The sequence below is a fragment of the Mirounga angustirostris genome, unplaced genomic scaffold, assembly GCF_029215605.1.
Source record: "Mirounga angustirostris isolate CCGP_5_RB_7025 unplaced genomic scaffold, mMirAng1.0.hap1 SCAF_11, whole genome shotgun sequence".
Classification (NCBI taxonomy): domain Eukaryota; kingdom Metazoa; phylum Chordata; class Mammalia; order Carnivora; family Phocidae; genus Mirounga; species Mirounga angustirostris.
In genome coordinates, this window is record NW_026991719.1 from 56,769,471 (window position 1) to 56,795,392 (window position 25,922).

Sequence of the window (25,922 nt, forward strand, 5' to 3'; positions counted from 1 at the left end):
AATAAATCACTAGAAAATGCAAATACCCTTTCTCAAAATGAAACTATGGTGATAATTCTCTTGGGGACTACAAGCTGGAAAGGGACATGAGGGAATTTGGGGGAAAGATGGAAATGTTTTATATGTTGATCTAGGTACTGGTTACTTGTGTGTACACACAGGTATATTAGTTTCCTCTTGCTGCTGCAAAACAATTACCACAGGCTTGGTGACTTAAAACAGCAGACTTATTCTCTTATAGTTCTGGAGGTCAGAAGTCCAAAATCAGTTTTACCAAAATTCAGGCATCAGCCAGGCTGCACCTGAACTGCAACAGCCACCTTGTGACCATAAGAGACTATGGGGGGGGGGGGGTAGGGAGGGGAGGAGGAATCCATGCACTCATTCTTCCCAGCATCCAGAGCTGCATTTCTTGATTGTGGCCCCTTCCTCCATCTTCAGAGCCAGTGACATAGCATCTTGCTTCAGTTCTCATATTGCTTTGTTTCTGCAGTCAAATCTCCTTCTATCTCCCTCTTTTTCCTCTTATATATAAAGAGACTAGTGGTTATTTAGGGCCCACCCAGATGATTCAGAATAATCTCCCCATCTCAAGAGCCTTAATTTAATCATTTCTGCAAAGTTCCTTTTGCCATGTAAGGTAACATTCATAGGTTCTAGGGATTAGGACCCTATATGTTTGGGGCCCATTATTCAGCCTACCACAGTAGATAAAAATTCACCAAGCTGTGCAATTAAAGGTTTGTGCCTTTTGCTGTTTGTAAATTATCCCTCAGCCAAGAAAGGCACATACTCCTAGAAGAGAGATAATGATTTAAGTTCAATCGTAGTAATGAATTAAAGACCTACCAGATCTATTTTCTTCCTGCTGAGAGGACCATGGATCTGAACTGAAAAAGGGGATACACTTTAAGTGTGGGTCTGAAGACAAAAATGGGCTGAAGCCTAGTCCAAAAGTACATTGATTCTGAAGTCTTGCCTTCTCAACAGACACCAACCTTGGCAAGTACATAACTCTTTCCTGTATGTCCAGCATTAGATTCAGTCCCACTATGGTCCCTGCAGAGTCTAGGCTTCTAGCTCTATCTGAAAATCCCTGAGAAGAGCAGAGTCATAGCAACTAAAAGACAAGCTCCTGGGGTGTATATTGGCAAGGAATGGCAAAGGCTAACACAGTTAGCTGTACAAAAGGAATACAGGATAGCTGCGCAGCAGTCACAGTAGGGAGCAGGAGGTAGGGAACGCCCAGCCCTCTGAGCCATAGTCATGGCCATGCTCTGAGGAATGGACACCCTGTTGTGGCAGATTGAGGGCAGGCATCTATGGATAGATACTAAAGACCAGCCAGATCTATGAGGGGTTGGAGGCAGGGTAGGGTCTTGTACCCCCAGAGTTTGGAGGTCTGTCTCTACGTTCTTTATGTCCACAAAGCCTGGACCTGGGCCCTGTGAGAAGGACAGCCAAGAAAGGAAGATTATTTTTGTTGCTGCCATTGTGGGGGTCCTGGCAGCTGTAGGACAGAAATATCTCTAATTCCATGAGTGGTCATATGAGGCAAGGGAAGCTGCTTAGAGCCTCTAACATGGACTTAGTTTCAGGGATTGGGGAGAGTCAAAAACTAGGTGGGAAGGTTTACTCTAGGTGGGAGTGAAACAGATGTCAATTGTCTATTCCCTCCACATGCAACATCTTTCCAGGAGTACCTGTCCTGGGCCAAGAATCCTTTGTTACCTTCCTCTCCATCAAGAAATATTCAAGGTTCACAGACATGTGCACACACAGCTCAACACACTCAGCCTCCTCTTCCCAATCACCACCCCCACTTACAGGAGATTGACTCCTGCTGTGCACATAAGCTGGGATAATCAGCGTTTCTAAACAGTAGGCTTCAAGAGTCCCAAGTCCCACGTGGTGGGGGACTGGGGAAGGGGTACTCTTTCCCATACTCTTAGCTTTTGTGTGGCCTGTAATAGCTGATCAAGAGCTATAGAAACACTAAAGTGTGACACAAGGCTCTCCTTTCAGAATCACAAAGGCCCATACTTTGAGCCCTCCTATTTCTATCCTTCACCATGCTTTTCCTTTAATGTCTCTGACTCTCCTTTGATCTGAGTCCTGAGGTTCAAGGCCTCATAAGGCCAAAACCCTGTAGTTTCCCTTATCAAGCTCCCCTGATTTTAACACCATCAGATTCAACCCTCTACCCCCACCCTGTCCCAGCAGCAAGAACCTGCTAATCCTTAGCCACTAATCTTTTAGCCTTTAATCTGCTTTCCAAACTCTTGGCACCTGAGCTATTTATAAAGCAGTGTTTTATGCCCCCCCCAACTCCATTCTTCTTCCCTGACCCCCACCAGTCTAAACATTCAAAGTACCTTAAGTATAAGAGGCTGGGGAGGTGAGCACAGCAACCAGAGCTGGAGACGGATGTGAGCTTCATCTCTCTCCCCAGGTAATAGTCCAAAGTCCTCTATTTCTATCCCATACTAGGTCCATACCCCTTGCCTTTAGCATCCCCATGAATATATCAAGGAGCACTTGAGGGCACAGCAGCAGGCACTTGGGCTGAGAGACCCTATGAGAGACCTCCGGAAGCTCCCCGAAGCTCACCCCTCAGGCCAGACCTGATATGCATCCAAGAGAAGCACTAGACACACATCTCCCTCTCTCTAAGGGTCCCTACTCCAAGGCCTAGCACCTGGGGACACGGATGGGGGTAAGATGGGAAAATCGGGGGAAGGCGAAGAGAACGACGAATAGATTCAAGGAAGGCTTCCGACCCCCATAGAGGTTTCTGCCCCCAACCACCAAGAGCATGAGGGCACCAACCCCTTCTCTCCAACATTTTTCTCCTCTCTTAGCTGAGAGTTAAGGCCACCCTGAGGTGAACTCAGGCTCAGAATCCATTGTAGGTGCAAAAGCAGACAGAATCCATTTTTTCTTCATTCATTCATTCGTGTATCTAACAAACATGTCTTGACACTTACTGTGTGCCAGGTGATGTCCAGCCTCATCCAGTCCAATTTTCCTCAAATTGTCTGGATGAAGGCCTCTCTCCAGCCCCCTTCCAGACAAGTTCCTTCTCTGTGAAGGTACTCAAGAGTGCCCCAGCTATTCCAGGAAGCCATGCCCTTTCTTGAGAATAGACAGTATGGTTAGTCGACAATTTGTAAAAATAGTTTTGTTTTGTTTTTTCCCATGCCTGGGATGGGTGAGAGCATGACTGAGTAAGTACCCTTGGCAGAAGGGAGAATATAAGGCACTTTATGGTGGAGAGGTATCTATTTAAGGGGGAAAGGTTGCACACTAGGTGTGTCTGGATGGTATCCCAGAGTGGGGCAAGGAGAAGAGAGACCAAATGACTGAGTTTTCCTCCTTCTTTCTCTCTTCTCAGAAAAGGCTCAACATCAACTCCATGGCCAAGAGCTCAAGGTAAGTAAGAACCCCTTCTAATTCTCTGAATCAGTGACTTGTCCCCTACCCAAACCCAAGTGCTTGCCTTTGGGGTAGAGGAGTTTCCAACCTCTCCTCAACTTGTAATTTGAACTCTACCAATTACCTCCACCTTTGTACCATTTCATGCTCCTTGGGCCTCTTCTCTTAATCCTAGGAATATTTCCTTTTCTCCACCACTTCCCTTCCTCTCCTCGCCCTTCTTTTCCTCTTCCCTTCTCTCCCAATGACCTTCCCTATTTTCTTTCTGATTTTCTCTTTATAGGGTGTATAAGAAGACCTGCTCCAATGGGAAGGTGAGAGAACCTGGCTTAGCCTGGCAAATGAGAGGGCAAAAGGGATAGGTGGGTACCTCCTTCAAGGTCTCAAGGGTTTGCGTTGGGGGCCTCAGGGGAACCCATTCAAAGATGATTATGAGAATAACATGCCAGGTTGTTCCACAACAGCTTGCCCTCTACCTGGGGAAACGGGACTTCGTGGACCATGTGGACATGGTGGATCCCATTGGTCAGTGAGTCCAAAAAGGGAAAGCGCCTGGGGAGAAGGGAATGGGAGCCAGGAACTAAAAGAAAGCCAAGAAAGGAACATGCAGAAGAGGAGGCCAATTAAAGGGGAAAATGGGAGGAGCTATTTCAGGGATTGACTTCTGTTTCACAGTCTAAGGATTTTTCCTGACCGCGGTGCTGTCTCTCCCTCTCTACACAGATGGTGTGGTCCTGGTTGACCCTGATTACTTAAAAGATCAAAAGAGTAAGTAAAAATTCTCTTGGCCTTTGTATGTGCCAGGGACCCCAAACTGAAATGTCACGCATGCCAGACAAGTAACTTGAATGAGTAGAGTGGACGAGTGGACCAGAGGGGTATAACAAAACCAAAAAGTGGTGGGAACTGTGAATGCCTTTTCTGGTGGGGGCAAACAACCGGGAATTTTAGCCCAGTGTGGCCAAATTTTCCAACTGTTGGAATGGAACTGGAAATGAAGCTCAGAATAAGACCTTCAGAAGCCCAAATTCTAAAAAGATTATGGTACCTTTTCCCCAAATAATATTCAACATAGATATATTTCTAAAACATAAATGAAATTTTATTTTTCAAAAGTATACAACATTTACATGTGTGCTGGAATTAAAATAGTTTCTTTCTAAAATTTCTGATTTTCTTTATTATTTTTGGTGGTCCTCTTACTTTGTTGCTAAACTGAACATGGGCTTAGACTGGCTATGGAAAGATCCAGTGCTCCAGAAATCCATATTTTCATGCAAATTTCCTGATCTTCAAATGTTGGCAGCTAACTAAAACATTCTTTAAAGCCTGGATAGATTTAAAAAAAATTTATTTTTCCTTAGGCTGGATGTGACCCTCAGACTGACATTTTGCAACCTCTGGTATATATCTTTCCACCTCTCCTTCTGTGTAGGGAAACCCCCTATCTTTTGGGGGGGGAGGGGATCCCAAGTAAAGAAACAAAGAAAACAATAGCTCCACCAAGTAACAACAAGAGACATTACTCTGGCCACAGTACCATAGATCAACATTACACTGAAATATTTTTGCACTGTTTTTTTTTATTATTATTAACATATAATATATTATTTGTTTCAGGGGTACAGTTCTGTTATTCATCAGTCTTACACAATTCACAGCGCTCACCATAGCACATACCCTCCCCAGGGTCTATCACCCAGCCACCTCATCCCTCCCACCCCCCTCCACTCCAGCAACCCTCAGTTTGTTTCCTGAGATTAAGAATCTCTTATGCTTTGTCTCCCTCTCTGGTTTCGTCTTGTTTCATTTTTCCCTCTCTTCCCCTATGATCCTGTCTTGTTTCTCAAATTCCTCATATCCGTGAGATCACATGATGATGTCTTTCTCTGATTGACTTATCTCGCTTAGCATAGTACTCTCTAGTTCCATCCACATCGTTGCAAATGCCAAGATTTCAAATTTTTGATGGCTACATAATATTCCATCGTATATATATACACCACATCTTCTTTATCCATTCATCTGCTGATGGACACCTAGGCTCTTTCCATAGTTTGGCTATCGTGGACATTGCTGCTATAAACATTAGGGTGCATGTGCCCCTTCGGATCACTACATTTGTATCTTTGGGGTAAATACCCAGCAGTGAAATTGCTGGGTCATAGGGTAGCTCTATATTCAACTTTTTGAGGAACCTCCATACTGTTCTCCAGAGTGGCTGCACCAGCTTGCATTCCCACCAACAGTGTAAGAGGGTTCCCCTTTCTCCGCATCCTCACCAACATGTCGTTTCCTGACTTGTTAATTTTAGGCATTCTGACTGGCGTGAGGTGGTATCTCATTGAGGTTTTGATTTGGATTTCCCTGATGCCGAGTGATGCTGAGCATTTTTTCATGTGTCTGTTGGCCATTTGGATGTCTTCTTTGGGAAAATGTCTATTCATGTCTTCTGCCCATTTCTTGATTGGATTATTTGTTTGTTGGGTGTGGAGTTTGATAAGTTCTTTATAGATTTTGGATACTAGCCCTTTATCTGATATGTCATTTGCAAATATCTTCTCCCATTCTGTCAGCTGTCTTTTGGTTTTCTTGACCGTTTCCTTTGCTGTTTTGCACTGCTTTTTAAGAATTTTTTTTTTACTCTATGATTTAATAAGTTTGAAAATTGGGTTTGGCTTAAAAAAGGCTCAGAACAAATTGATGAATACTAGTTCAAACATAACCTTTAGATACCGTGAGATAAAATAACCTTAGTCTTTCTGATTAAACAGTGTGGATAAGCAGTCCAGCCAGTTTTAAATATCAGAGGAATTCTGGGGAATAGCTGGTAAATTAACCAATTTAAGACTCTCAATTACTCTGTATTCTAAAAAAAAACAAAAACAAAAAAAACCTAAATCATTTTTTCACATTCCTACAAAATCTTCAGAATAACCTACAGAAGGAAATACTTAGTTTAGAAAATGCATGTTGATCCAGAAGTAAGATGTCTTTTCCCTTTTGAGTCTTTCTTTATGTTCCTTAGTAGAATTTTTTATTACTCTTCATTTAAGTTGTGTCTATTTCCTCACTTTGTTCCTTGGCTCTTTTACATGTTTTGTTACTTTTATGAAGATGATTTTATTTGCAGATTTTCTAATATTTTTTTCTATCAAGTTTCATTTGTTGATGTAAAACGTGCTTATACTACACTACTGAGTGATAAAGGCCAATTGTAAGGCAGTATAGATGAATTATTTAACAAAAATCTATCTGGGATCTCTCTGTATTATTTCTCACAAGTGCATGTGAATCTACAGTGCTCTCAAAATAAAAAGTTCACTTTCAAAAAGGCAATGGCACAAATATCTAAGGTAGCCTTATGTTTAATTAAAGACACGAAGCGGGGAAGCAGGTGGAAGAGATATTAACAGCAGTTATCTTTGCAATATGATGTGTGATGGCAGAGCTCTGATTTACTCTTTTTGTTTGTATTTTCTGGTTTTCACACAATTAAGAGGTACTATTCGTCTAACAGACACAAATATAAATTAATAACTTTAGAATAGATGTTGGATTTTTAAAAATGCAAACGAGCTATTTTCTAGCACACAAAAAGCTTGATCCTAAACTGCTAAGGAACCAGGAAGGGGGGGAGGTGATGCCCTCCCCACTTGTAAACAGGGGGATGTGCCAGAACCATCCGTTTGCCACCCTCACCTCAGGGGCTACTACATATCCCTCTGCCTCACCCCTCTTGATCTTGTTCTGTCTTATTCCTCGTCTCTTTCATTTCTTCCCTCCCATGGTTCCTTCCAGTCACCTCTTTTCCTCTCCTTCTCACCTTCTCTGTCTTTTCCTTTCTTTTCCTCCTTCTTTCCTTTCCCTTTTCTTTCTCCCTCTCTCCACCCTCTTTAATTGGCCATAATTGAAAGCCAAGGGGAATTTATTTGTCACATCTTCTGAAAGTTGTGAAGTTTGTCTCCACTGTAGACAAATTAGAAAGTACAGATGAAGGAGAAAGAGACCTGCAATCCTATCACTCAAAGATAATCACTAATAATATTTTAGTTCATATGTATTCATATTTTCCATGCAAAAATAGCTATATTTTTATTTAAATGCAATACCATAAATAATATTTTCTAACCTTCTTTTTCACCTATGTTAATATGTAGAAATCTATGCATTTTTCAGGTCTAGTAGTATACCACATGGGGGTACCATAATATATTTAGCCAATCTTCAATCAGACTTTTTTGGCTATTATAAACAACCCTGTGAAGTGCATACTTGTCTGTGTATGTACACACACACACACACACACACATATATATTTTTCATACTTGTCCAATTATTTCTTTAGACTAAATGCCTAGAGAAGAAACAAATGGCCAGGGGCACCTGGGTGGCTCAGTCGATTAAGCATCTGCCTTCGGCCCAGGTCATGATCCCGGGGTCCTGGGATCGAGCCCCGCATCGGGCTCCCTGCTCAGTGGGGAGCCTACTTCTCCCTCTCCCTCTGCCGCTCCCCCTGCTTGTGCTCTCTCACTCTCTCTGTCAAATAAATAAATAAATTGCTAAAGAGCATTCACATATTTTTTAAATGACTTTATTTATTTGTCAGAGAGAGAGAGCACAAGCAGGGGGAGCGGCAGGCAGAAGGAGAAGCAGGCTCCCCACTGAGCAGGGAGCCCGATGTGGGACTCAATCCCAGGACCGCGGGATCATGACCCAAGCCAAAGGCAGACGCTTAACCGATGGAGCCACCCAGGCATCCTGCATTCACACATCTTTAAAGCTTTCTATTGCCAGACTGCCCTCCAAAATGATTGTACCAGTTAACTTTCCCTCCTGCAATATACGAGGCTGACATTATCCCAGTCCTTATAAACACTACCATTATCATTACTCTCAGTCTTCATTGTATCTTTTGAATATAGATTCACTTTCCTTGTTCTTAATTTTAAAAGCAGGTATCTGGCTGTTCAGTATTTTGATCTCTTAAAAATACTAAAACAAGTTGCTGTCTCCTAGTGTGTGGCTGTCGGTACTTTTCTTTCCTTGTGGGTCAGGGCTCCTGATAGAAGTAAGATTCTTCTTCCTTTCCTTCCCTTCCCTCAATCTCTGTCACTCTGTCCTTGGACAGGTATGACTCTGCACCCCATCCCACATTCCTCTAGTTCACTGATGCAGCTTTCTATTTGCCCCTACTCTTAGGTACCAGCTGCATACGTATGAGTTCATTTATAACTATCCAATTTCTACCAATATTCCCATGACCGTTATCATCATTCACATCTATAATTAGTTTCCAAAGGGATTTCTTATACATCAACTCCTCACATGAACTCCTATGACTTAGGTTGGGCATACAGAAGTCTGGGCTTTGGAGTCACACAGGCCTGGGTTGAAACCCTGGGCCATCACTCTCTGAGCTCATTTTCTCTACCTGTAAATTGGAGATAATAATACTCCAGAAGAGGGGGGAGCCAGTGTGACTCTTGACCTCGGGGTCATGATTTCAAGCCCCCACATCGGATGTAAAAATTGCTTAAGAAAATAAAATATTTAACAAATAATAATGACACATCAGAGGATTGTTGTGAAGTCTAAATAACATATGTAGAGCTCCCACTATTGACAGGCAAATTAGCTGAGGCTCAGAGAACTCGAGGGATTCATACAAGTCATATTCAAGCCCAGGTAGTCTGACCCTAGAGAATTATGTAATAAATACCTAGTACCCACCACTTAGCTTTAAAAAGAACTACAGAAACAAACTGGTCTCCCATGTGTCCTTCCCTAATCCCATTCCCTCTCCTCCTTCCCTCCTTCTCTCCCAGCCTCCACCCCAGGGAACCACTATCCCGCATTTGAAGTTTATTATTCCGATGTTGTTTCTATACTTCTACTCCATATTTATGTATCTGTAAGCAACTCTGGCGTTGTTCTACACGCTTTTAAACTTCATATACACAGTATTGGATTGTGCGTATCATTCTGAAGCTAGCTTTCTTTTGACTCAATAGTTTAAGACTTAACCATGTTAATACATGGCGCTCTAGTTAATTTAACCTCAGCTTAGCATTCTATTATATGAATATACTGTACCTTATTATTATTACCCATTCTTTCACTGATATTGAAATGATTTCTAATTTTATGCTACGACAAATGTAATATTGATGCAATGGCCATTCTCATATGTATCTCCTCAATAAACATGAGCAAGAGTTCCTCTAAATTCTTCTTAGATCGTAATACATAAGCAGATTGAGTTTTACTCAATCTGGAGTTTCTCCAAAGTGGTTGTCCTAATGTATACTCCCACCAGCAGTGTGCAGTGAACCTTAGTACTGTCAGACTTTTACATGTTTTGACAACCTGATGTGTGTGAAATGTTATTTCATTGCAGTTTTAATCTGCATTTATCTGATTGCTAACGAGACTGTACATGTTTTCATATCCTTTTTTTAAAGATTTATTATTTATTTATTTTAGAGAGAGCGTGCAGGGGGAAGGGGCAGAGGGAGAGGGAAAGAGAATCTCGAGCAGACTCCACACCGAGTGCAGAGCCCAACGTGGGGCTCGATCCCATGACCCTGAGATCATGGCTGGAGCCAAAACCAGGAGTCAGATGCTGAACCGACTGCAGCACCCAGGCGACCCACCATGTTCTCATATCTCATTGGCCTATTTTGTGCTTCTGCGAAGAGCCTCTCCATACTCTTTACACACTTTTATATCGGGATTTTTAAACTGTTGATTTGCGGGAGTTCTTTATATGTGACAAATGTGAAGCTTTTTTATTGAAGTATAGTTGACACACAACGTTCATTAGTTTCAGGTTAGGAAGGCTAAACTTTTGTTTGCTATGCATGTTGCAAATATTTTCTCCCAGGCTTTTGCTTGTTTCGTTGTTTATAAAGACTCCTAATGTAAAGAAGATTTAAATTTTACTGTAGTCTAATGTATTAATCCTTTTCTTCATGGCCATATGGTTTCAATCATATTCCCTTGTCTCTCTGTGCCTTCCTCTGAGCCATTTAAGAACTTCTTTTCTCCCTTGGGCATGACAGGTCACTCTCTTCTTCCTTTGCCTGCAGTGTTTGTCACGTTGACATGTGCCTTCCGCTATGGCCACGATGACTTGGATGTGATTGGTCTGACGTTCCGCAAAGATCTGTACGTACAGGTGCAGCAAGTGTTCCCACGTGAGTCCACCAGCCCCCAAGGGTCCCTCACAGTCCTACAGGAGCGACTGCTGCAAAAGCTGGGGGACAATGCCCACCCCTTTACCCTGCAGGTACTGACCCCTCCCCCCAGTCCCGGGCAAGGTTTCCAGGGGAGATTAAGAGGCGAAGCTAAAGAGGGAAAACAAAGGAAGGGGGGCCCTATTTCTCCTGTTTGCTGACCTCTTTCTGATTCCCCAGATGGCTGTTAACCTCCCCTGTTCGGTGACACTGCAGCCAGGGCCTGAAGATGCAGGGAAGGTGAGGTCTGGGTTCCGAGAAAGAGGGAAAAATAGTGCCAGGAAGAGGGACAGGGGGACAAAGGGACAAGACTGGAGAAACGGATAGCTAAAGGATGGGGTCAGGCATTTCCTTAGAGACCCAAGAGGAGAGGTTAGTTGGAAATGAGTTCTCTCTTTGCCCCTGCCCCCTTGCAGGCCTGTGGGATTGATTTTGAAGTGAAGAGTTTCTGTGCTGAAAATCTGGAGGAGAAAATCTCCAAGAGGTAATCTTCGGTCCTCTCCAAAATCCCTGCCTCCAGCCTGTGCTAGGAAACAGATCTCAATCTCAGGACAGAAAGAGCCCTACTTGTAACCTCCCCAGTACCGTCGCCACCAACTCAGAGGTCCAGCTCTGATTCTCCTCTGGCTTCTCTTCCTTGCTCCAGGGCAGTCCCAACTTCTCTGGAAAGGGCCAAAAAATAAATATTTCGGCTTTGCCAGCCCTGTAGTTTCGGTTGCAACTACTCAACTCTGCCATTGTAGTGTGAAAGCAGCCACAGACAGTATGTAAATGAATGAGCTGGGCTGTCTTCCAATACAACTTTATTTATAGACACTAAAATTTGAATTTTATATAATTTCCACATGTCGTGAAATATCGTACTTTGACTTTTTTCAACCATTTAAAAATGCAATAACCGTTCTCAGCTTGTGGGCCATCCAAAAACAGGCAGCAGGCCAGATTTGGCCAGTGAGCCATCGTGAGCCGACCCATGGTCTGGATACCTCCATTGATGGTCTAGAGGAATTCTCTGGGGGGAGGCTTTACCCCACCTCCACCCACCCCCACCCCAAGCAAGGACCGGGCCATGGGGTTGGCATGGAAAAGGTCTGTGAGTCCCCAAGGAGATGTTCTGGCTAACCTCTTGGCCTCTACTCAGAGACTCCGTGCGGCTGGTGGTTCGGAAAATACAGTTTGCACCCACGGAGCCAGGCCCTGGCCCCTGTGCCCAGACTACCCACCGCTTCCTTCTGTCAGCTCAGCCCCTACAGCTGCAGGCCTGGATGGACAGGGAGGTTTGTGACCCCCACTTCCTGACCCCTCACCCTGAAACCCCTCCGAAACCCCGATCCTTCACTGATTTCCTACTTGGGTAGACAGAGACGGAAGCCAGGGCGGCAACAGTGCTAAGGAAACAAGAATTCTAGGTCTTGATCTGGGGGTTCTCCCTCCAACCTTGTGATGAGCCTCTCCCCCTGCTTCAGGTTCACTACCACGGCAAACCCATCTCTGTCAATGTTTCTATCAACAACTGCACCAACAAGGTCATCAAAAAAATCAAGATTTCAAGTGAGCTTCTTTTCCTATTCCCCCTGCACCGGTCCCTAATCCGCGGGTCTTTTTCCAAATCTCTGCCCCACTTACCCAGTCTGCATTCATCTAGACCTTCTCTCTAATGCAGGCTTATCTAAGGGCCTATCTCTGTTTGCCCACAAGCACATCTTAGTGCACCATGCATAGTGTACCCATGTATCAGGTCACATCTGAGGGCAGTGAGTTGGGGTCTTGAGGATGACTGATTGATTATAGTCATGTGCTTTTCCTGGCTGTTCAGTTGACCAGATCACAGATGTTGTCCTGTATTCCTTAGACAAGTACACCAAGACCGTGTTCATTCAGGAGTTCACGTGAGTTGGCACCGGGGCCGGGGTCAGAGAGCCAAGGGGTGGGTTGGTGGGAAAAGGGTCGGGGACTGGAGGCAAAGGAGGGGGTTGGGGAAAGAAGGAAGAGGCTAAGAACCCAGGACTGAGGAAGGTCAAGGTGAGGGCTGGTGTAGAGGAGGGGAGGGATTCCCAGGAGAACCAGAGGGTGGATACCCACAAGAGGACCGTCAAAATGCTGAGAGAGGTCAGGGGCATAAGGATTTCCCACTGGAGTGAATTGCTCCCACTCTCCACAGTCGGGACATGCCCGCTCTCTTGGATACTCCAGTAGGTTTGTGGAATTGTGCAAGACAGTCTTGGGAATGAAAGTACACTTAACTGGCAAGCCTTGCCTAAGTTCTTTTCTCCTTTTGAAGGGAGACTATAGCTGCTAACTCTAGCTTCTCTAAGAGCTTCGCAGTAACCCCGCTCCTGGCTGCCAACTGCCAGAAACAGGGCCTGGCGCTGGATGGCAAACCCAAACATGGTGATACCAATCTGGCCTCTAGCACAATGTAAGCTCAAATGTGATGCCCAACCTCCATTTTCTATCCCCTTACCCATTCTCCATGCTATGTATACAGTTCTGAGCTTTCACTGTTAAGGAAGCCTACCTATTTTTTTAAATGTCCCTAGGCCAGTGTTCAGAGACCCCTGCAGGCCTGAGGGCCAATAGGAAGCTAAATAATGCCCATGGGACCAATGCCCAGGCTTAGGTCACAGGCAGCAAGAAAGGAAAAAGCAGTGAGGAAAATTCCCTGTGTTGTATAATATTTCACAGCTCACGAAGGTCATATATATCTATACATATATACATATATCTATGTATATATATACATACTATTTATAAGAATCACATTAAAGTAGGCTGGATATGTGTTCTTATTCCATTTTACATTTAAGGACCCAGAGAGATGAAGGAACTGGTCCAAGCCCACATCGCTAGAAAGTGGCAGAGGTGGAAAGGATTCTACCACATGCCGTCTGGCTCTAACACTATGATCTCTAGAGTAGCTACTCTCTAGCAAAGACAGAAATGGAGTGAAAAGACTAGGAAATGAGAAATGGAGGAGGATGAGGAGGACCAAAAAAAGGAGAACGATATAATAGGAATTGATAGAATTCTATCCAATCATTCATTTGGTCCTATGTCTTTGGGGGCCCTAGTGCTAGATGCGTCTCCCACCAAAAGCCATCTGCTGCCACCTGATGAGTGCTAATTGTCCCCTGCCCTTCTCCGTGCCTTATCAATCTTGTGGCTATAGATTGTTATTGCTAGAAAGACCCTTAGAAATCATCCAAACAGCATTATTTTATAAAGGATCAGTATTCCAGGGTCATGAAGAGACTTTCCCAGTATCATACAGTTTTCTGTGTCTTATTTTCCAATCAGTGCGTTTTCATGGAGCACCTGTTAACATGCTCATTCCTATGCTAAGCAACGTGGGAGGATACAAGGAAGTTTCAGACAGTCTCTGCCTTCAGTCAATTTATGGCCTAGGTGGGGAACAAAGAGGAACACAAATGCAGTCTAAAGGTTAAATGTTTATACATGTGGTTCAGATTAGAAATTCAATAGAAGTGAAAAGAAGCCGGCATAGCTGGAGTGGGGTTTCTGGAGGAGACTGAATGAGCTAGATCTTGGGGCACGAGTAGGATCTAGATAGCAACAGAGGAAGGAAAGAGCATTCCAGACTGGGAGCACAGCATGGGCAAAGGCCAGAAGGTGGTTATCTGCAAGGCGTGTCCTGAGCATGGAGAGAGGATGGGTCCCAGGTTGTATCCCAGGTGTTAGGGAGATAGGGCAGAGGAGGTTAGAGGGGCTGGGTGGGGCCAGTTCGTTAAGGGTCGTGAAAGCCACACCGAGTAGTTATACTCAGAGAGATAGGCTCTTGAGCAGAGGGTGACTGGTAAAACTGGTACTTTAGGAACAGAAATGTGATTTCAATGAGTAGGAGAGATGAGTATGGAAGGCCTGTTAGAAAAGGTGCACAGGAAGGGACTGAGGGACTGAATGCATTACTCCCCATCCCCCCAACAAACACACAACAATGACTACTACCACCTCCAGTCTTCAACCTGGAATGAACAAGGAGCTCCTGGGGATCCTGGTGTCCTACAAAGTGAAAGTCAACCTGATGGTGTCTGGTGGAGGGTGAGTGAGGGTTCATGGTCTGTCTGGGCAGAGGCCGGGGAACCACTTCTGTTTTCTTCCCTGGCTGGCCTGACCCAACCAAGCTGTTCCCCACCCCTTCTCCCAGACCAGTTTCCCAAACCTGTGAGACCAGTGAGCAAGCCACCTTCCCTTCCAGAAACCTATTCTGTGGCTGAGTTGGCCTTATGATCCCTTATCCCCCAGGAAAACTAGGTTGCCACTTTCCATTTCCAGCTGCTAATTTTACGGTGTCATTCTACCCTCAGCATCCTAGGTGACCTGATAGCCAGGTAACAGACGCTATGGGGAAGCTGTGGGGGGAGGGGACGGAGCAAGAAGGGGAGGATGAGGAGCTAAGGAGACTGAAAGAGCTCCAAAGGAGAGTCTGAGGACATCCCAGGGACCAGAAAACCGAGGGGGAGAGGTTCAGGGAGTGGCCTCGGTGGGAGATATGTGACTCTCCCTTGGGATCCTTGCAGTGATGTTGGTGTGGAGCTGCCCCTGATCCTGATGCATCCAAAGCCATCACACGGTGAGTGACCAGGTGGCACTGATAGGAATGGTGGGCCTGAGTGTCGGGGACCAAGCAGTTCTGATCTCAGGAATCAAGGACTGGCTGTTTGGGTAGAGAATGTATAGCAATAGGCAGGTTGGGTTCCTAGGTTTTCAGTGTGTGTGTGTGTGTGTGTGTGTGTAAGTTGGGGGAGGGGAGGGAGGAGGGGGTTAAAAAGGGAGGGGGAAGAGAAATGAGACATTTCTTCATGGAACTGAAGCTTCACCTCCATTCTTCCCTCCCTCTCCACGCTTGCTCCAGAGGCTGCAAGGTAAGGAAATGTGAGGCCTGGAAGCCCCATCCCCCTTTCCCCATTGCCACCCTCCATTTTGTGATGATGGAAATGTTAAAAATGCTTCCCTGGAGTGGTGCTTTCAATACTGTGCAGTGGAAACATGGTTTAGCTTCGTGTCATAGTTCAGTGCTTTTCATACACACTCCACCCCCTGCTCTTCTCAGAAGACTCCTTCCCCCTCATCCCTTCCATTTTTTTTTCCTTCGCCCCCACTTCCGTCTTTCATTCTTCGATCCCCTCCCTCTTCCCCACCCTCCATTCTTATTTCCTCTCCAGCACTCTGGGTGGGTGTGTGGGGACTTTTGTTTTGGGAAACCCGGGAGGGAGCGAAGGGAAACAAGACAGAGTGGTTGATTGATCGGGTTGAGGGGGGTAGCTCCCCAGAGGGGGCTTTAGATCTGAGTTGGGAAGCAGAGAAGGGGTCACTTTTCTGGGATCACAGGAAGCGAGTGAACAGGGACGATGCCCAGAATGTTGTTCCTAATCCTGCATTCCCCTCTGCTGCTTTGCAAGCTCTGAGGACATAGTCATTGAGGAGTTTACTCGGCAGGAGCACCGCGGGGAGGAGAGCCAGGAGGCTGTGGCAGAGGGGGATGAGGGAAGCTGAGTACCTCGCTCTAGTGCTTCTGGGCAGGAGCCCCACTGTAATGCTCTAATAAATCAGTTTGTCCAAGACGTGCCTGGCAATCTCTTTGGTATTTCCTTCTCCGGGAGGGTAATGGCACTACAGAGAACAGCACCCTCTGCCCCCGTCAGTGACAATTCTGTAGCATGTGCTACATGCTAAGAGCCTAAGCAAGCCCCGACTTCCCTCTGGCAGGCCACCCGCCCTCTGTGGGTCCTTCAACTTTCCCTCTGGGCCCTGGCTATCCCTGCCCCCACCCTACCACGGCAGCACCCCCACCACCCTACTGCCGTGATCACCCGCCGCTCCAGGCAGGGCCTGAGGGGGGCGTGGCCGTGCACCCAGGCCTGGGGCAGAGAGCAAGGCGATGAGCAGAAGGACAGAGAGCACACCATCCACCTGCCGCGATGTATACCCTTGCACGCAGGGCCCACGGCGAGGCCAGAGGCTTCTCCTGGAAACCATTAAGATGGTCTCTGCACAAATCCAAACTCATGTGCCTGGGGGAGCAGAGCGAGGAGGGTATCTGGGTGGGGCTTTGGAGATAGGGAGGCGTGTTGGTATGGAGTGTGGGGAGAGTTTTGGAGGCAGGGGGAACAATTTCCTCCTCCTCGCTCAGGGTGATGAGGGGCCTACTTAACCCACCTCACAGTGGGGAAGATACCCCTCCTCAAGGGCTTCCTGTACTACACCGTCAACTGCACCTGCCAGGTGAGCCCACCACCAAGGCATCACACGGTACATTTTTGCCCCCTCCTCTGCCAACTCCCCTAGGGATTCTTATCAAGGTGATCTATTGTAAGCGTTGAGAAGTTGAGCCAGGACAACCTGCTCAAGGGCCATTCCCCACTTCTGGGTCTAAGACTGCTTGGTATTGGAAGTAGAGGAGGGGTGCAGAGTATCTGACTCTGGGTTGCAGGCGATCGTGGGAATCGACTTCCTAAGATCATACGCTTGGGAGGACCAAATACTGAGTGTTTACTCTCATATCACTAACCCTATACCTCAGCCCCTGAGGCCTAGTCATTAATGGTAAGGCAGCACCATCTTGGATTACCTGTGGATAAAGCAGGGGAAGAAAAATATGGAGCCTCCCCAAATGGCCAAACCCTGCTTTGTTTCTCGTTTTCTCTGCCTTCGTCTAATCTCCACCTGTAACACGAAGTCCAAAAGGCTTTGAATCCTTAAGCTGGCGGCTCTACAGGGTCTTTCTTAATCAAAACAGTACATTGAGATTGGATCTGTCCTAGGATGGTAGGCCGCTTGCTTTGTGGCCATAGCAGCCACTTTGCAGAGACACGGTTTCCTTGATACTTTGTGGTTTGCCTTTTCAGTTCTAGCCTTTAAAAGGTACGTTTCTTTCCCTTCTAAACATTTTTTTAGAAGATTTTGTTTGTCAGAGAGAGAGAGCACAAGCAGGGGGAGTGACAGGCAGAGGGAGAAGCAGGTTTCTCCGCTGAGCGGGGAGCCCGATGCGGGGCTCGATCCCAGGACCCTGGCTGGGATCATGACCTGAGCCGAAGGCTTTACCGACCGAGCCACCTAGGCGTCCCTCTAAACATTTTCTTATGCAGGTTCAGCGGCAGCTATGGGACACGGTTGGCCAAGAGTGCTTTTGCAGCCTAAATTTCTAGCTACACACATGATTCAACCGTTGTAGCGGCTGGTCTGGGACTTCACAAGTGGGTGTTATGCCATGTTTTATTCGAAAAAGGGATTGAGGGAAACAATAGGGAGGTTGGTAAGACTAGCAGAGAGGAAGGACAGGTACGTTATTCTCTCTAAACCTCTACTAAATGTTTCAACTCTCCACAACACATTCTCTTGTAGACATCAATGCTTCCAAGGAGGCACGTTAAGTGGGTAGATGTAGGAGCAGAAAGACGTGGTATCATCATCGTGTTAGTGGGTAACAACACTGATCAGAACAACAAAAGGTAAGGTGTAAGTACAACTTCTTCTGGCACACCTAGAGCTCAATCCCTATGGGGAGGGTCTACTGTGCTGTGTTTACATAGGAGGAGTTTACCAGTTTCAGGGAACAGTAAGGTGATGGGTTCAAGGCTTCTACGGTTCATGTCCTGGGGAGGCATCATTACACCTCAGAAGGATCCGTCCCTATTCACTTTGAGTTACCACTTACCACTATCTGGTCCCTTCTATCATTTCTCATTTGTCAAGTCTCTGCAGATAACAGGGAAGGAAAAATCCAGAGCCCTCAATGTGATGTTTGAAACCAGTGCCCAAACCGGTTATAATGTGGAATATGTAATACTCATTTCTCTTTATGATACTTCCGTTGAACTATTCTCTCTAGCTACCCTCCACTGCTCACTCTTTTGGATAATTTTGCCTTGTCCTATCTTGGGGTGGGTACAAGGTTCATTTCCCCATCATGCAGTAAAAAGGCCTGGAATTGTCTCTGAATCTGGCCTTTTGTGCACACACGCATGCGCATGCGCACGTGCACACACACTCACAGCTATTCCAGCACATGGCTTCTGCCCTTCCATCCAGAATTCATTTCCAATGAAGAGGAGTATCCTTTCTCCCAGCTTTGCTGGGCTAGGGAGTGTAATGCAGAGAAGGCAGACTTCCTTTGCTGAGTTTAAGGCCAGGCCTGACTGATATTTAAGGGAAAATGAGACTAACCTCAGCCAACAGTAGCTCCCTGGTCTGCCTTCAGGCAAAAGAGGTAAGATCAGAATTCTTCTTCTGTTTCCTAGAAGCTACCCCCCTGGTAGTTGAGATTTAACCCCAGCTACATCCCTCTTAACTTAACACACACTTCAGTGGTTGAAATCCAACTGGAGCCTTCCACAAAGTCAGGCATCAAAAGCCATTGTTCCTATTGATAACTTGGTCTCTGTCTAATTTGATTTTATTGCATTTGGGCTTCCCAGTAATCCATCTCCTTCACCCTCAGATTTAAGGTTTAAATACTTGGCTACTGGGGTTCCTGGGTGGCTCAGTTGGTTAAGTGTCTGCCTTCGGCTCAGGTCATGGTCCTGGGGTCCTGGGATCGAGCCCTGCATCAGGCTCCCTGCTCAGCATGGGGGGGGTCTGCTTCTCCCTTGCCCCCTGCCCCTCCCCCCTGCTTGTGTTCTCTCTCACTCTCAAATAAATAAAAAATCTTTAAAAATAAATACTTGGCTACTTACTAAGGTTTCATATGATTCCTGAACTTAGGAGTAAAAGAGACTCCCCGAGGGCCACCTGGCTGGCTCAGTCAGTGGAGCATGTGGTTCTTAATGTCAGGGTCGTTGAGTTCCAGCCCCGCGATGGGTGTGGAGTGTACTTAAAATAAAAAAAAAAAATTTTAACAGAACCCCTGAAAATGCTATCATTCTTTCTTGACTGCGTCTCGCAGCTGTGGGGTGGAAAGTTATTGCAGGGCCCAGGAATCCCACCTTACCTTCTCTGACTGCTAAAAGCCATCTATAGGGGATGCAGTCCTACAGCAGCTGGGATACCTCAAAGGCGGAAACAGTTCATTCCCCGTGTTTTCTTATCTACACCCTCAATAAATGACTGGTCCTTTTGCCTCAGCCTGTTATTGCTTGTCTTCTCCATGCTATGCCTGGACCTTTACAATGCAATTGCATCATGCTAGTGTCCCAACAAAGACCCATTCTAGGTACCTCAAAGTGAGAACCAATTTAGGGTAGGAGGCTTTTGGCCTCTTAGGCCCATGGCACCTAGCTGGGGCTTTTTACATTTACCACACTTCTTAGATGAGCTGTTTTAAAACCCGTTAACAGCAGGCAGAGTCTTGGACCTCAACATTCAGCAGACTCAGGCAATATGCCTTTGGGCAAGTATCTCAGCCTCCAGTTTTTCCATATGGCCACTGGGGGGCAGCACAGCAAATAGGAGCACAGAATGGGAACAGGATTTCCCAGGAAGCAGACTACCTTTGCCTCTACTCACAAGGATGTAGCTACCGGAGAACAGCGCATAGTAAAGCTGAGGTGGGATTTATAGAGAGAGCCAGAACTTCCTCATAGCGATATACTATTTAGAACTGTTTCCCACATTTGAAGACTTTTTTTTTTTTTTAAACTCAAGATTTCCAGGTTAGACCCCAGAACAACAGAATCACTCTCCAGGGGCAGGGCCTTGGAAATACATTATTTAAGCTTCCCAGGATTCTTTCAAGGCAAATTGGGGACTTTCATCATGGGGGCACTTCACCCCGTACCTCATTAGAAACCATTCTATTCTGAATGGGTATTTCAGAGATGCCAATGGAAAGGGCATAAGGTGTGGCCTGGAATGGCTAACAGTGGACTGGTAACAAAGACGGTGGCAGGTCATCTGGGGGCTGGGGTGGAGAAAAGGGGGAAAGTCAACAGTACCACTCAGCCTACAAGCTGGAAGTTGGGAACCAATTTCTTACTGCTGTCCCTGAAAGGAATGCATCCAAGCCTCTCCCTTCATTTGTGTTCCAGATCAAAGATTCTGGGGAAGAAGGCAATTATATTAACACCACCTCCTTGCAGAGAAATGTCCAAAGCTCAAGAGCGAAGGGGCACGGTGTCTTCTAGTATCCCCCCTCACCCTATACCATTCCTCAGTTACACTGAAGTTAAGGTTCCTGGGCCTCCCTGACGGACTGGCCAGATACAGTTGTGAGGGAGGTAGAGGGTTGCTCCTACTTCCACTGGCACCTCTCTTTGCAAGAGCTTTTATTTTTGCCTCAATAGCATTTAAAACCCAGTCAGTATCATCCAAAAGTCACACCGACATTTCCTCAGCATTGCCTTTTACTATTTTGGGGGAGAGAGGATAGGAGGGAGTTGGGGAGGGGGCAGTCCCAGGGAGTCTCCGGAGTGATTTGAGACTGGTAGTACAATGAAGGGATGAGATGGAAGGCCCCCAGGATCCTTTTTGCTATTGATTTCTAGACTCTGATGAACATATGACACGTGTGTAACTGGCTAGCACGTGGTATTCAATAAACGTCAGTTGCCTCAAGATTCTTTTTTCTATTGATTTCTAGACTCTGATGAACATGATATGACACGTGTGTAGTTGTCTAGCATGTGATATTCAATAAATGTCAGTTGCCTTTTCTAGCTGGGCTCTCCACAGGCTATACCTAGGTATCTCCATCCTTCCCGTTTCAGGGAATGAATGAAGCTCACCTACAGAACGAGGGAACAAGGAGTACAGTACGCTCTGGGTAATGCAGCTGGCTAGCTGGCTTGGTGGCAGTGTCCCCATCTTCCCCACGCCACTCTGCCAGGGTGGGGCTGAGAGTTGAGGTTCCCAAGAGGCTTCCCTGAGGCCTAACCAGCTTGTCCTAGAAGATTCCCTGTGGAGGGCTATGGACTGCAACTCTCTAGTGTACAGTCCTCTCTTTCTGACGATGATAATCTGGGGAAAGGAGAAAAGAAAAGGATAGACAAGAACAGGTTACTTTCAGGCCTGCGCTCCCAATTCCCCATCCCCAACTTGGGGGGTGGAGGCTTTAGTAATCAGTATTTAAAGAGTTCCTACCCAGGGCCCCACCAGGTAAATGAAAAAGAGAGTGGCACTTACTGTAGGGAAAGAAGCGGACACGCATGCTGATTTCGCGGGCTGTCTTCAGGATCTCAACAGCCTGGAAGGAACACAGCAGCTTGTACAAATGAAGATACAAGCCAGGACAGTATCATAACAGGAGAAGAACAGTTTGCTACTCTAACCTTCGGGGTTACTACTAGCTTCCTCCTCCTGATGGACCTCCTGAGCAGAAACTCCTTCTTACCAAGTTACAGACCAGGCTAATCCTGTCCAACCTTTCCTACCCGGGATGGCTTCTCGCTTTACCACAGCCCAGATGCTGTGCTCACCTTACTGTGCTCAATGTCTTGGAAATCCACATCATTCACAGCTAGGACTTGGTCCCCTTCCTGAAGTCCTGCCCGATGTGCATCCGAGTCGGGAATCACCTATTGGTAAGGAGAAAATAGATTGAGGCGAGAGAATTTCAAAGGCTGCAAGTGAAATTAAGTGCTATTCAAATGTAAGGTGCTAGCGTGTGTGTGTGTGTGTGTGTGTGTGTGTGTGTGTGTGTGTGTGAGACAATGTAGGGAAACAGATAGTTTGCCGGGTGAGAAGTTTTAAATGGGAAAGGGTGTCCCCATGATGCCCCTTCTGTAGATCTATTGTATCATTCTTCTCCCAGGCCTTTGGACACCAGGGTTCTGCAATCTGGTAATTTAACTAAGGGAACTAGCAATCCATATTGCCTACCAGGCACACATACCTTGGAGATAAAGATGCCTAGCTGGGAGGCCTTTCCTCCTCGGATATTAAATCCCAACTGTAAGATAAGAGCACAGAAGGGGGGTTCAATATAGATCACGCACACAAGAACATCTAATAGCATCACTGTATGATAGCTTGGCTTATGTGTTCCTCAGAGAGAAGTCAGAAGTTGTGGAAGTGGTATCTCAGATTTTCTGCCCAGTAAAAAGTTTCCTTACCTCCCTACCTGCTTTCCCATCCATCCCCCCAACCACTGTCAACTTCTGGGCCTGGTACAGACAAAGCTAGCCTGGAATAAGACACAATTGTTCTGGAGCTCCTGGGTGGCTCAGTCGGTTAAGCATCTGCCTTCGGCTCAGGTCATGATCTCAGGATCCTGGGATGGAGCCCCGCATTGGGCTCCTTGCTCACTGGGGAATCAGCTTCTTCCTCTCCCTCTGCCCCTCCTACTTATGTGTGCGCATGCTCTCTTTCTCTCTCTCTCAAATAAATAAATAAAATCTAAAAAAAAAAAAAAAAAAAAAACCACAATTGTTCCATAAGCTCACCTGAGCTCCAGGGGGTTTCTTCAGTGTGACAATTCGGGGCAGAAACTGGGTCAACTCATTGTTGTAGTCTGGGTGATATACCCTCTGCAAGACACAGCAACCCCAGAAATCTTACTACCAGCCTTAGATTTTATACCCACCTTCATCTGGACTACAAATGCATCACCTTAAAGTCAGGAAAAGGTGTGGTCATGGGCTTCGTTGTTAAGTAGAACAGATAACGCTGTCCAAATGGGTAGATGGATAGCATGGGGAAATGTTAGCAGCCCAGTAGCTCCCCACCTCTTTACCTTGAAAGAATAGAAACTAGGGCTCTGAATTTCCAGAATTCTCTGGTGTGAATGGACTCTGGCAGGCGGATTCCATTAGAAGTTCCCAAAGAGCCCAGTTGTTCAGAATCCAACTTTTGGGTCCCCTGGCTACAACAAAGGCTAGAATTCACCCTCCATTGAGCTTTCTAACCCTGGCATCATCCTACCTTTCATATACCATCTCATGCCCACAAGGATAAATCCCCTACTTAAGCATTCCCACCTCATGAGGTGGGATCCATGCTGGGGGATTCTCATAGGCAGGCAGGAAGACCACGGGGTAGTCATCATAAGGAATCCGGCTGTCCATCTCCAGCAAGGCCCTGGAATGGAAGGAAGGGTGAATCGAAGCTGATAAAAAACGGTTCAAAAGGGTCAGCAGTCCAGCAAGTTTCAAAAAACAACCCCACTCCATCCTGAGGCTGTCGGTCTATCGGCTCAGCCCACTTCCTGGTGATAGAGGCTGAGAGAGAGAAAGAAGAAAAAAGATGGAAGAAAGCAAGTAACTTTGCTGAACACCTGGATGCCAAGCAACCTGTTAGTTACTCCATAGAGACAATCTCCTTTCTCACAACAATCCTGCAAAATAGATGTTACCGTCTTCATTCCAGAGAAGAGGAAATCAGGAGCGTCTAATTTCCGAAGTCCAAGAGAGGGCTGCCTCCAACTATCCACAGGGACTCGGGGCAAGGCACCGCCCCACATTCCCTAGATGAGATCAGTAATGGTGGGGGTCCCCAGAACGACCCCTCCTTCACCGCCAGCCACCTTCCAGGTCCCCGCCCCGCATTCTGCTGGAGTCCGGCGCACAAGCCGCGGTCCGTGCCATACCGCCTCACCCACCCGCAGGCCGCAGGAACCTCAGGCTCCGCTCACCGCCAATTCAGTCTGGAAACCGGAAGCGGATGCTCGGGTGGGTCGGAAAGGGCGGGCTCAGGGTGCGGCGCACAGGTCCTCCCCTTCCCAACGCGTACTCCTGCGCGCGCCGACGTGCGTGCTCTGCCAGCAATCTGGCTGCGCTCCGATTGGCTGGCGCCTCAGGGACCGATTTGAAACTTGGCGGTTAAAGCTCCGGTTGGGACAGGGCGGCGGGAGACCGGGGAAGGGACGTTTAGTTCGGTGAGTTAAGGGAGCACACCTTAGCTCAGGATCTGCCTTCCCCGGGATGCTGGGGTTTTGGTTCTTTGTCGTCATCTCCGCTGGGGGTTTCCTTTTCATTTCAGACTCCACTTCGCTCTCTTCAGAGCGTAGGGCTTGACGGGCTGTCCGGTCGTGGCCAAGTCTGAGGGACAGTGACTCTCCGGAGGCAGCGATCCCGCTGGGACGGGGAGGCTGCCACCGCTACCGCTGAGTTCCGTAACCCATCCCACCCTCCAGGGCGGGCCGGAACTCCCACCCCTCCCAACCTACCAAGATTCATCAGCAAGTATCTTTTCTTTTTTTCCCCCCGCAGAGACGGTGCTGCGATAGGATCATGAAGGAAGAGGTGAAGGGAATTCCTGTAAGAGTGGCACTGCGATGTCGCCCTCTGGTCCCCAAAGAGATTAGTGAGGGCTGCCAGATGTGCCTTTCCTTCGTACCCGGGGAGCCTCAGGTGCGTACGAGAGTCCTGGGCCTGCCTCTGAACAGCTGGGGCCAAATGGCAGTGAGGGGCGTGGTCTCGCCTTTCAAGTTTTCTTACTCCTTGTCCCTTGCCTTCTCTAGGTGGTGCTTGGTACTGACAAATCCTTTACCTACGATTTTGTGTTTGACCCCTCTACGGAACAGGAAGAGGTCTTCAATACAGCAGTAGCACCACTCATAAAAGGCATATTTAAAGGTAAGGCTATTTAATTCTTCCACCGGTTCTCGAGCATATGTTTTGTGTCAGCCACTGTACATGGGTGCTGCAAATAGGGCAATAGATGAAACATGAGTCCTGCCTTCAAAGAACCCACAGCCTGGGAACTAACTCAGTATCATTTGCGAAAATCTGTACCCTTGATGCTAGTTTTATACTGTATTTGCTTTCTGTGGTTCAGCCCATCTTTGACTTGTATATATATTTTTGTTGGTTTGTCCTGGAACTTCATTCAGTTCTAAGCTCTTTCATGGGTGCCGAAGATGATCAGTCTGCCAACCTACTTAAGGCCCAGGTACTCTGAAGCCTGTTGAGGATTCAGAGAAAAGTTACATAGCTTCCATGCCCTGGAGGAGTTCAAAGTCCAGGAGTGGGAGTGGTAGTAGATGACTACATACATAATTTTAAGTACATAAAAAATTTTAACCTTTTTGCACTTATCTTTAAGAAAAAATATTTTAAAAGTTAAAAATACACAATAGAGTAAGTCCTGCTATAGAAGTAGCACTGCTTTCCAAGTGTTATGAAAACCAAAAGGATGGCACTAACTCTGCTTGGGGGATTAGGGGTGAATTTCACAGCATGGGGAACCTTTGAGTGAGATCTTGGATGATGAATAGAATTCTTTTAGGTGAAGAAGAATATTTCCTAAAACCCCTGAGTACTCTGACCAGTTAATAATCTTTATTGAAGAAGCTAAGACTTTAGTGTTGTTGAAGACCATAGCAGTATAGGAGGGTTCTAAAGAAGGGAGCAGTGCCTG

General features: G+C 46.5%; 3 protein-coding genes across 6 annotated transcripts in view; 2 read left to right on the forward strand and 1 right to left on the reverse strand.

Moving 5' to 3' along the window:
- Positions 1–3,358: 3,358 nt before the first annotated feature.
- On the forward strand, positions 3,359–16,187 carry ARR3 (arrestin 3). The gene is made up of 15 exons (XM_045886810.1): positions 3,359–3,432; positions 3,719–3,749; positions 3,900–3,960; positions 10,527–10,726; positions 10,854–10,913; positions 11,090–11,157; positions 11,815–11,950; positions 12,140–12,224; positions 12,490–12,562; positions 12,955–13,092; positions 14,649–14,732; positions 14,999–15,022; positions 15,212–15,264; positions 15,547–15,556; positions 16,094–16,187. Exons 1-15 carry the CDS (start codon positions 3,359–3,361, stop codon positions 16,185–16,187), a joined length of 1,191 nt encoding a protein of 396 aa, XP_045742766.1.
- Positions 8,362–23,642, reverse strand: PDZD11 (PDZ domain containing 11). Of its 2 annotated transcripts, XR_010406146.1 has the most exons (7): positions 23,543–23,642; positions 23,009–23,092; positions 22,459–22,515; positions 22,043–22,141; positions 21,750–21,810; positions 19,367–21,584; positions 8,362–10,603 (listed from the first exon to the last, which is right to left on the reverse strand). XR_010406146.1 is itself a non-coding variant. In XM_045879256.3 (6 exons), the coding sequence occupies exons 1-6, from the start codon at positions 23,627–23,629 to the stop codon at positions 21,550–21,552; spliced, it is 423 nt and encodes a 140-aa protein (XP_045735212.1). In that variant the 5' UTR covers positions 23,630–23,642; the 3' UTR covers positions 12,473–21,549. The 2 variants fall into 2 exon arrangements, 1 of the variants encoding a protein (XP_045735212.1); XM_045879256.3 differs by lacking the exon at positions 8,362–10,603 and having other exon boundaries at positions 12,473–21,584.
- A 669-nt stretch (positions 23,643–24,311) lies between these two features.
- The window catches only part of KIF4A (kinesin family member 4A), a 116,804-nt gene continuing 115,193 nt past the window's right edge, over positions 24,312–25,922 (forward strand). The window contains exons 1-4 of one of the 3 annotated variants that reach the window (XM_064574206.1): positions 24,398–24,438; positions 24,543–24,670; positions 24,773–24,913; positions 25,024–25,138. In XM_064574206.1, the coding sequence (XP_064430276.1) occupies positions 24,794–24,913; positions 25,024–25,138 (235 nt within the window). In that variant the 5' untranslated portion in view covers positions 24,398–24,438; positions 24,543–24,670; positions 24,773–24,793. The other 2 variants (XM_045879259.3, XM_064574205.1) reach the window with 2 other exon arrangements.

Excerpts from the sequence above, each read along its gene's own strand:
- ARR3 (XM_045886810.1), top strand. The coding sequence starts at position 3,359 with ATGACTGAGTTTTCCTCCTTCTTTCTCTCTTCTCAGAAAAGGCTCAAC. Across the intron at positions 13,093-14,648 it reads AATCTGGCCTCTAGCACAAT|TCTTCAACCTGGAATGAACA; the intron begins GTAAGCTCAAAT and ends TACCACCTCCAG. Across the intron at positions 14,733-14,998 it reads CTGATGGTGTCTGGTGGAGG|CATCCTAGGTGACCTGATAG; the intron begins GTGAGTGAGGGT and ends TTCTACCCTCAG.
- PDZD11 (XM_045879256.3), bottom strand. The coding sequence starts at position 23,629 with ATGGACAGCCGGATTCCTTATGATGACTACCCCGTGGTCTTCCTGCCT. Across the intron at positions 23,093-23,542 it reads CATGGATCCCACCTCATGAG|AGGGTATATCACCCAGACTA; the intron begins GTGGGAATGCTT and ends TGTGTCTTGCAG. Across the intron at positions 21,585-21,749 it reads TGTCCGCTTCTTTCCCTACA|ATTATCATCGTCAGAAAGAG; the intron begins GTAAGTGCCACT and ends TCCTTTCCCCAG.